Source organism: Euphorbia lathyris, chromosome 7 (genome assembly GCF_963576675.1).
Source record: "Euphorbia lathyris chromosome 7, ddEupLath1.1, whole genome shotgun sequence".
In the NCBI taxonomy this organism is placed as follows: Eukaryota; Viridiplantae; Streptophyta; class Magnoliopsida; order Malpighiales; family Euphorbiaceae; genus Euphorbia; species Euphorbia lathyris.
Genome location: NC_088916.1, coordinates 20,242,641 through 20,253,378, shown reverse-complemented (window position 1 = coordinate 20,253,378; position 10,738 = coordinate 20,242,641). Strand labels below are relative to the sequence as shown.

Below are 10,738 nucleotides of genomic sequence, written 5' to 3'. Positions count from 1 at the left end.
GACATCGTTACCCATTCCCTCGGTGTCTCCAATCGAGATGTCTCCCGAGTCATCTGTTTGTTCCGTCGGGTCCCCTAGTCCTCACGTCATGTCCCTATCGTCCTCTCCAGCGTCGTCCGTCCCTACGTCGAACATGTCCCCAGCCCCGTCCCGTCATTATTCTAGTCATTCTCCTGTTCGAACCGATTCAGTCACCAAGTCCACATATTCCACGTCCATGTCTCCTGTTTCTGATCATACACAACCTCTAACCACATCCAACAACCAGCCAAATACCAACACCCATACCATGACCACCCGAGCCCAACACGGCATTCACAAACCTCGTCGAATGCTTAATCTGACCGTCTCTGCACCTACAACCATATCCCCAATTCCCAAAACACCAATTCTAGCCTTACGTGATCCAAATTGGACACAGGCCATGACTGATGAATTTGAGGCTCTAATTGAAAATGAGACGTGGGTACTAGTACCCCGTCCTAAGTTTGCTAATGCTATTCGTAGTTGGTGGATTTTCAGGCACAAAACAAACACAGACGGTTCCTTTGAAAGGTACAAAGCTAGGCTTGTTGGAAATGGGTCAGGACAGTTGTCAGGTGTTGATTGTGGTGAGACGTTCAGTCCCGTTGTCAAACCAGCAACTATCCGAGCGGTTCTCAGTATTGCATTATCCAGGAATTGGAACATTCGACAACTAGACGTTAAAAATGCATTTCTACATGGGGATTTGAATGAAACAGTCTACATGCACCAACCATTGGGATTCCGTGATTCTCAATATCCTGATCATGTCTGTCTGCTGAAAAAATCACTTTATTGGCTGAAACAGGCGCCCCGAGCTTGGTATCATCGGTTTGCCACATTTGTCACCACAATGGATTCATCAACAGTGTGTCTGATCATTCTCTATTCATTTATCAGCACGGCTCAGACACTGCCTATTTACTACTCTATGTCGATGACATTGTTCTTGTCACTTCATCCGACCGACTTCAGGCTTCTATCCTCTCCAAATTGAATTCAGAATTCGCCATGAAGGATCTGGGGCCACTACATTACTTCTTGGGGATCTCGGTTACTCAGTCACATGGTTCTCTCTTTCTGTCTCAGAAAAAATATGCAACGGAAATCCTCGCCAAAGCTGGATTAGCGAATTGCAACCCTGCCTCCACACCTGTCGACACAAAGCAAAAGCTCAGTGTCTCATCTGGCTCTCCATACTCCAACCCTACAGAATACAGACAGTTAGCAGGTGCTCTTCAATATCTCACTCTCACTAGACCCGACATATTATATGCGGTCCAACAGATCTGCCTGTTCATGCACGACCCTAAGACCTCCCACATGGCAGCTCTCAAACGCATCTTTCGGTACATTCAAGGTACCCTTGACTTTGGTCTTACTCTTCTTGCATCCTCTCCGGGTCAATTAACGTCCTACACTGATGCGGACTGGCCGGATGTCCTGATACTCGACGTTCAACGTCGAGATACTGTGTATTTCTTGGGGACAGTCTTATCTCTTGGTCAGCCAAACGGCAACCTACTCTTTCTCGCTCCAGTGCTGAAGCAGAATACCGTGGTGTCGCCAACGTCGTGTCCGAAACTTGTTGGATTAAGAATCTTCTTCTTGAACTTGACTGCCCAATTAAGAAATCTACTCTTGTATACTGTGACAATGTCAGCGCCATTTACCTCACTGGTAATCCCGTTCACCATCATCGTACGAAGCACGTCGAGATGGACATTCACTTTGTTCGTGAACGGGTTGCGAAAGGCGAGGTTTGCGTTCTTCACGTCCCGTCTAGATATCAAGTCGCTGACATCTTCACTAAAGGACTACTGACACCTCTTTTCGAAGACTTCAGGAATAGTCTCAATGTTCGGCCTCCGAACCTTTCAACTACGGGGGTGTATTAGACATATTTACTATTTAGTCCTTTATCTATTTGTAAAATAGTTAGTTCCCTATTTCTAGCCTACAGTATAGATTTAGTTATTCACTTAGATACAAACTGTAAACAGTATATATACTACTTGATACATCAATAACAATCACTGAACAATTCAAATTGTTACAAAGGGCTTCTTACATGAATATCATAATTAACAATAAAATTATAACTAAATCAGATTAACAAAGTTAATTCTGAATATGTCATTATTTTCTATATATAACAAATGAAGTATGCTTTTATATCCTAATTTAAAAATTCTAAATTTCAATTCTTAAATTATAAACTCTAAACAATATATCATAAACTCTTAATTTTTAAATTATAATTTTTAAAATTAATTAAAAGTAATAATTTTATGAGGTTAACTTAATTCAATAGTTAACTATTGCTTGATCTAATAAATAGTTTTTAAAAAATGAACTTCTATGATTTCCCTTTATTATTTAAGCCTAAAATTGGTCCGCATTATAAAGGTTGAAAGTTAATTCCTTTTACAGTTTCCTAGGTTAAAGGTATATTTGTAATTTAAAAAGAATTTAGGGGCAAATTTATAGCTTTACCCCAACTTTGAAAGCCAGGTAGAAAGAGCGAGGGAGCAGCCGATTATAGAAGAACATTCAATGTTGCGTGGCGTGGGGTTGCAGATCCCATCATTCGTCAACTGCTACTATGTCTTAAGCATTGTCTGTCTTCCTCTCAACCCTTTCCTCCACAACAAAATGTAATAACAAAACCTGAAAGCCATCGTCGTCATTACCCTCTCCTCTCTCTCTCTCTAGGGAAAGAGAAAGTACCCATTTCACTCTTCCTCGCCATGACATTGAAACCCTTCAACTCCTACACTATCGCCTTGATGATGTTCTTTACATTCCTGATCCTCTTCTTCTTTGGTTCCCTCGAATTCCCTTCTGTAACTACTTCAATTCCCTTGCCCGTCAATAAATTGCCCACTACATCTTCCACTCCTGACCCTTTTGTTGACTTGTTCACTGCTTTCCAGAAGTGGGATTCTCAAGTGGGTTGCGAACAGTTTAGGGAAAAGCACAAGGATTTGATCCATTTGGGGTTTTCTGGGTCTAATAGGTCTGGTTCTTTACATGAAATTGGTAGTGATTCTGAGTGTAGTGGCTTGAAGATGGGACATGTTAGCGTTTTGGTTAAGGGGTGGACTTGGATTCCTGATAATTTGGATAATATGTATTCTTGCCGCTGTGGGTTGAGTTGTCTGTGGACCAAATCTTCAGTTCTTGCGGATAAACCAGATGCTTTGTTGTTTGAAACAATTACACCTCCCCTTCGGGTACTTCATTTCAACTTTACTTCAATTACTTGTTGAAATTGTGTAGATTTTAAATTATACTAGTATATTTTCGTCCATGCTTGCATTGTTTAAATTATGTTGGCCGATTAGAATATGTACTGTGTTGAATGGCCTCTTATTGATATTGTTTGTATAGGCAAAGAATGCCTCACAGTAAGTAAGTTAGTTTGATTCATCTTTGATCTGAGTATTAGGTAGCTGATTTGGGATCAAAATACTTAATTGATTGAATGACAGAACGAAAGCATATATGCATATGTTTTTGTGCTGTCATTTTTTTTTTCTTATCAATCATTATATGGACATTTTCTTAGGAACACCATGAGACAGAGAGGTTACTTCATTGGACTAATAGTTTCATTATTAATAACAGCCATTTTGGTCTTAAATCCTCAATCTCTTTGCAAGCTCAAGATTTATCATTCATGAGAGAATGGCCTTAACATAAAGATATGTTAGATAATCTAATACCATGAATATAGTTAATCAATGCACTCTTGTTAGCTCAACCATTTGGTGACAGAGCTCTCTCTCTCTCTCTGTTTCTCCACACAAAGATGGACAGAGTACTTTAAGGAAGACAATCTTCTGATTTCTTTGGTCAATTGAAATCTTTATAAATTGCAAAATTGTGGTAATTTAGGCTTATTAGCTTAAGATATTTTATAGACATGGAGATTGAAGAGTTTAGGGGGTTAATCTAGAGTTTCTGAATATGCAAATGCAAAGTTGTAGCGGCTGTTCAACTCAGTTTCATCATACACTAGGATGGTGAGAAGTAAGTGTATGCCCATTGTATGGCTAAAACAGTCTGGTGGAATTGAAGAAGTAGGATTAGTTTTAGTTTTATTCTTTCCTAAAAAGTTTTAGTTTCTGTGATGGGGAATCTCTGGAAAATTAAGTATATTTGGCTTTGGGTGGTGGGAATCTGTATAATTTAAAAAATTAGCATGGCTGAGATTGGTAGTCGATGTCATGCTGCTGACAACAATTAGTATAGCTAAGATTAAATGCCAAAGATGGATGTGCGAAAATACAAAAAAAAAAAAAAAAAGGCCAAGTACTGATTGGTTGCACCGTTTAAATAGTTACAAGGTATTTGTGTCATCATATTAGCATGTCATATACTCATATTTACGCGAATGCATTAATGCAACGACGAGTGAAGAAGATAATAAGTTGCTTTAAGCCATGAAGTGAAGAAAGATTTAGCAACATTAGAACTCTGAATTTAGTTCTACATGGAAAATCCATAGAGCATATGCCAACTGTATCAGTTTTGGGGCATAACTGTATTCAAAATCGATTTTTAAAATATGATTCCAGTCAGTTAAGAATTGAGCTCCTATGATAAGTCTTGCTTGCTAGTCAGCATGGTGATTAATTTTTACATTTTGATTCTTTCGCGTACATATTTTAATGTCCTGGATAGTAAGAATGTGACAGAGTACAGCTTGCTTAGTTACAGTTTAGAGATCCTTTTAGGTTGGTTTGCAAGCCATTAATGGTATGAATCTATTTATATGTTAGAAATTCAAAATTCAAGTTAGCCAAACAATACAGTTTTCACAATAATTCAAACAAACACACATCAATCCTGAAAACTAAAATCAATAGTGCAGCCTGCTGAAACCTAAAAAACTATTGTTATTAGACGACTAGAGAAACTCAACACAGAAACCAACATTCAAGAATAGAAAGATAAATAGCAAGGTAGAACAATGATCCAAGGAGAAGATCTCCCTATCACTTAGCTACTTTCTAAGAGCCCCAAAATAACCGAATACCCTAAAAGCTACGTTCTCTTCCTACCCCATACCTAAATATATACTACCTGCTCATATCACCCACAAACCTTCACATGATTAATGCCAACTAAGACCTCAAACTGTGTCCTTTTTACCCTGTTTGCCTAACAGCATATTCTCCACCCGTAGACACATGTTTTGTATGGTTCCACTAGCCTATGGAGATCTATTTAATTTGTGGTACTGTAATGTAAAGAATTCAAAGGATACAAGGAAGACAATCAGTTCAATTTTCAGCAGCAAGCATAGATTCGATTCCTTTTTGTGCTGCCTTCCTTTCTGATGATGTATCTGTATTAAAAAGCTATGTGCTAGATTGAATTTTTCATTTTGATCTTGCATTTTCAGTGAAATAGAGCTTGAGAAGTATGCAAGGAAATATTGCTCGTATTGATTTTTCTTGAACTTTCCAAAGTTAAAAGGTTATCATCATTGGGGTTGAAGTTGAAAGGAATGATTAGGGATCACAAACAAACAAGGAAATATGCGAAGTTATTTGAAGGGCATTTTGCACTCTTGTATTGGTTCCCCTGCTTATGAAAGACAGGTTACCTCTATGAGGCAGCTTCCTTAGCACTAAGGCTTCACCTTTAAGTTAAGCACAAGTCATCGGACAAGGTGTGCATCATGAATATTCTCCATGTATTTGGCTTCTTATTTATTAGTACTTTTAACTTTAATTCATCCAGTGACCCATACCATTGAAAGAAACTCCATTTGTAATCACTGAGCAGAAAGGAAAAACAAAGATGAATTGGTGAATTTAGTATTTGGCATCAGATGGCGTTGCTGAGCTGTAATAGAGTTGAAGAGGTTGTTCTATCATAGGAGATGAATGAAAAAGGGAAAACAAATGTCATGACCATTTCCACTACTAGTATGTGACAAGCCTAAACATATATTTATTTAAGGAACCATACTCAAGAAAGATATTAATTTACGAAGAAAAGAAAAAGGAGAAAAAGAAATAGGAAAATGTGATGATAATGGAATAGGTTATTTTGAGTTTAAAATTGAGCAATTTTTATGGTTGCTTTAGGATGTGATTGAGCAGTAGGATAATCCATTCAAGTGTCTATATTATACTCTATAAAATGTTGATGCAAACATTTAATTCTTTTAACATCTCACCTCTATCTGGCATGCATCTGCATCTTATAGAGGCCCTAGGACTCCTTAAGGCCTTTATCGGCCGGCTAAAGAGTGGAAGAACTACTTTTCAAAAGACACTGCTACTTTAATAACTATGGAGATATGGATTCTTTTGCTGTATAGATTTGGCAAATTGAAACTCCAGAAACATACTCCTATTGATTTGTTTAAGGCTTAGAAAACTTGGTTTGGGATTATTATGAATCAAACAAACAAGGAATGTGGACTGTCTGCAGTTCAGATTTTGCTCTGTCAAATATCCCAAAAACACTACCTTGAAGGTAATTTAGTGTGAAGCAGAATCACATGGAAAAAAAGATTAGACTTTGTAAATGAAAATTATCCAAGTGAAGATAGTGGTCCGCTGGCAATGGCATTCTAGCTGGGTAGAATTTTCTCTAACAGTTATTAGGTGAAACCCCAAACGTGATTGATGTATTGTGAACGCTTATTCATTTCATGGGCACTTAGTTGCAACTTGCAACTACCTAAAACAATAAGTAATTGCTGATGCCAATTACTTATATTTTGCACTCTGAGCAAGATAGTGTTCCTATGAGGTGAAATTTATATGTTTCTTCTTTTTTTCTTCTCCCATTACAATAAAAAATAAAATAGGAAACATAAAATGGTAAATAAAAAGCTCATATAGCGAGAGGAAGGAAAATGACTCTGAATCTATGGGAGGGGAAGTAAATCTTTCAATACATGCATTTTGTTGCTGATATGATCAAGGAGATCATCATCAATTCAATTGGCTAGCACTTTATGATGCAAGTAGGAGGAAAATAGAGGGTTGAATTCCAGGAAATCATTGTTATGACAGCAACGAATTGAACTTTGATAGTTTGTCCTCATTTTTCATGACTAGGTCTAGGAAGCTATCCTAATACTAACAATTGTGAATATGAGAAGGCAACATCTTCCTTTTGCCATTACGAGGCATTCGGGTTGGTATAAAGGAGACAATTATCTGTGAAAGTTGACTCAACATTTTTGTCTTGTTGCTTCTATTTATTTTTTCCCTTAATCGTTCTTGTCTTCTATATCATTTCAGGATTTTGTGTGTGTGTGTGTGTGGAATGGATCGTAGAAAAGAATTTGATCATTGTCAAAATTGAGAAAAAGAAAAGCAGAAAGAGAAAGTTCTAAATTTGATCATTGTCAAAATTGAGAAAAAGAAAAGCAGAAAGAGAAAGTTCTTTTGTTTACACGCCTTATGGTCTGGTTAACTTAACTCTGAACGCATGCCACTTTTTTTTTTCTTTTTTAAAAAAAAGAACTCTTGAACCTTGAGTTTAAATGTTTTTTCAGATAGTTGATTGCAACCAGGATATCATAATTTAGGACAAGTAAAGCAAAGCCTAGTTGGCTGCATAACAGAGTTTTAGTAAAGATACCTTTGAAAACATAAAGATCATGGAGTCATGGTTATAATTATGAAAAGGGTGTGATAAGCTTTATTTCTTTTACTTTTCATATCCAAGTCATTTTCTTTTGCTTTTACCCGTAATTGCTGGATCAACAAATTATGTGCTGAACTTTTAATTAGTTGGATTATCATGATGTAGAGGAAAAATGGGGATCCACTTCGAGTTTATATGGATCTTGAGGCCGGGAGGAAAAGATCGGGTTTTGAAGATTTATTTATTAGTTATCATGGTGAAGATGATGTTCAGTCAACTTATGCTGGTGCACTCTTTCATAATGGTCGAAACTATCACGTCTCTTCTCAGAAGAACAATGTAAGATATTCGCTTTTGTATCTTGGCTATCCTACTTTTTGTAGTCACTGATTTGTATTTCTTTGAATTTGAAGGACACACTTATTTATTGGTCTTCTTCGCGGTGTCTTCCTAAAAGAAACCAACTGGCCAAGAGTCTCCTTAGGTTGCTTCCGCACCATTCATTTGGCAAGTGCTTGAATAACGTGGGCGGACTAGATATGGCCCTTCAATTGTATCCTGAGTGTGCTAGCGATGCCAGCATGAAGCCGAAATGGTGGGATCATCTACATTGTGCTATGTCTCACTATAAGTTTGTGCTTGCAATTGAAAATACCGCAACAGAGAGTTACGTGACCGAGAAGCTCTTTTATGCCCTAGATTCTGGTGCAGTTCCAATATATTTCGGAGCACCAAACGTGGATGACTTCATTCCGCCACATTCAATAATAGATGGAACCAAATTTAGGTCCATAGAAGAGTTGGCTGCTTACGTGAAGGCTCTTGCGCATGATGCTGTAGCCTATGCAGAATATCATGCGTGGAGAAGATGCGGCGTGTTGGGTAACTATAGAAAGACACGAGCAGTAAGCCTGGACACGGTGCCTTGCCGATTGTGTGAGGCTATTAGTAGAAAAGGAGGAAGAAATGCAAGAGCTTAGTGGGATTTTCTTGATTCCTGTTTCCTTTAGGATATAGTTCCAACATATTACTAATTGGATGAATGGGAATTGGTGCTAGGTATATAGGCTCATCAATGACATGTATAAAGAAACAATCTTTTAGAGTTCACAGTTGAGAAATTCAGATATATATATATCCGAAATTTTTTAATTTATTTATTTTTTTCCCAATTTTCCCTTATAAGTGTATCAATTATCGATTTACAACCACGAATTGTTTTTTGTTTTAAGGGTGAAGGGTTTATACGAAGAGGTCAAGATGAATTTAAAGAGTAATTCTTGTATAACTTGGTGAAACTTTGTGAAACACTATTGAATCTTGGTGAAACTTGGTGTTTGAAAAATAATAATTTCATCAAGTTTCTTTATGAAACCTTGGTGATGTTGATTCACAAAGGTGAGACTTTATAAAACAATAGTTTCACACGAATTTGACCAATATGAAACTGGGTGATGACCAATATGAAACTGGGTTTCACCTTGGTGAAACTTCGTTGAGATTAGGGTTACACACAGAAATCCGAAAAAATTAAACTGAAACTCAATTAAAAGTTAGGTTAACCAAAATTAATGGACTAATGTACGATTTTCAACTTTATAAACAATGGTTAAATAATTGCAGTTGCAGTATTTTTATTTCCAAAGTCCAATGGATGCGGTAAACCATCCAAACCAGGGGAAAGCGCTAACTCTTGCCTTCTTCTTAGTCACCATCGAACTCACATTCTCTGCACTGAGTTCTCTCAGCTTCAAACTTGTAATAGATGACCTTTTATGGATAGAGTGAACCCCATTTCTAAGTAAGTAAGAAGAAATGAGACTCATCAGGAAGAACTTGATTGGATAAAGCATCCGGGTTCGCGGATTCATCTGTTGAAGCATACCCTTAAATTTTTCAATAATAAGTTAACCAATCGAATAATTAGTTAATCGTTTAGTGGTTAACCGAATATAATAAACTAGTGTATAGTTAGTGGTTTCTAAAAACCGAAAAAATAATTAACCGACCAAATTTAATTTAACAAACTGATTACCCTAAATTGAAATGTGATGATAATTTATTATTCATCAAGTTTGACTAATTTTTACATGATTTTAAGCAAGCTTCACATTCACATGAGTTTTCACCAAACTTTTAAGAAACCTTGATGAAACATCAAGGCTTTTTCATAGTTCGACCGATTAAGTTTCTAATTACAAACATAAACCTTGTATTCTCATTAAAAACATAATAAGAAGTATTCAAGCATCTAATCTAATATAAGAATCATCATCATCTTCCCTGTGAAATTTCCACACCGAAGCCATTATTCCAGTAGAAGAAGAAGTAGAACATCTTGTCTTCCTAACTTTTTGGACCTACATTCATCATCACTACTTCTTTTAATTAGTATATCCAACATCCAACCAAAACAAGAACATCTGTTATTAAATTTCACATTTTTAAGAATTTGGTCCTACTCTTTGTCTAGGCTGCTTCTTCTTTTGCATCTTCAAAGATTTCAGCTCTTCAGGTCCACTTTTCAGGTACTCCTTTAATTGCTCATCATTCATCTCTTCTACCATATCAGTCTGTCAAACACATTTAAATCATGAGAAATTCCAAAAATCTCATTATAATCTTCCCTAACTTGACATGTTAACTTGTTGATTTTGTTAACCCGTCTAGTTAAATTGATGATTTGACATGTTGATTAGATAACATGTTTGTTGATTAGATAACATGTTTATTATTTGCAAAGTTAACATATTATGTGTTTTGTAACGAAGAATATCATATTTTTCTTACTTGTAAATGCAGGAAATCACATTTTTTCCGAAGATTCTGAAAATGTTTACCCATTTTTTAAGATCATTAATTTCCTTGGCCAGAGCATCATCTTCTTTATCTGCAATTTCCTTCTTCTCCTGCCATGAAAGAGCTGTTACATTCTCCATTTTCTTCTTCTTATTCTTTCCTTCTCTTGAAGTAGACATTATTTCCTGGCAAATAAGAAAAAAGTTACCAAAGTTTTTTTGGATATGAAAAATGGAATTGACATGAGGAATATAAAGAGATGCAAAATGTAACGTTTGCTTAAACTATTGTA

At 36.4% G+C, this 10,738-nt stretch overlaps 2 protein-coding genes across 2 annotated transcripts; one reads left to right on the top strand and one right to left on the bottom strand.

Annotated features, from left to right (window-relative positions):
• Positions 1–2,570: 2,570 nt before the first annotated feature.
• Positions 2,571–8,807, top strand: LOC136235838 (alpha-(1,4)-fucosyltransferase). The gene is made up of 3 exons (XM_066025897.1): positions 2,571–3,260; positions 7,813–7,986; positions 8,061–8,807. The coding sequence occupies exons 1-3, from the start codon at positions 2,775–2,777 to the stop codon at positions 8,625–8,627; spliced, it is 1,227 nt and encodes a 408-aa protein (XP_065881969.1). The 5' UTR covers positions 2,571–2,774; the 3' UTR covers positions 8,628–8,807.
• A 920-nt stretch (positions 8,808–9,727) lies between these two features.
• Positions 9,728–10,680, bottom strand: LOC136234837 (uncharacterized). The gene is made up of 3 exons (XM_066024321.1): positions 10,488–10,680; positions 10,110–10,220; positions 9,728–10,007 (listed from the first exon to the last, which is right to left on the bottom strand). The coding sequence occupies exons 1-3, from the start codon at positions 10,623–10,625 to the stop codon at positions 9,891–9,893; spliced, it is 366 nt and encodes a 121-aa protein (XP_065880393.1). The 5' UTR covers positions 10,626–10,680; the 3' UTR covers positions 9,728–9,890.
• Positions 10,681–10,738: the final 58 nt, after the last annotated feature.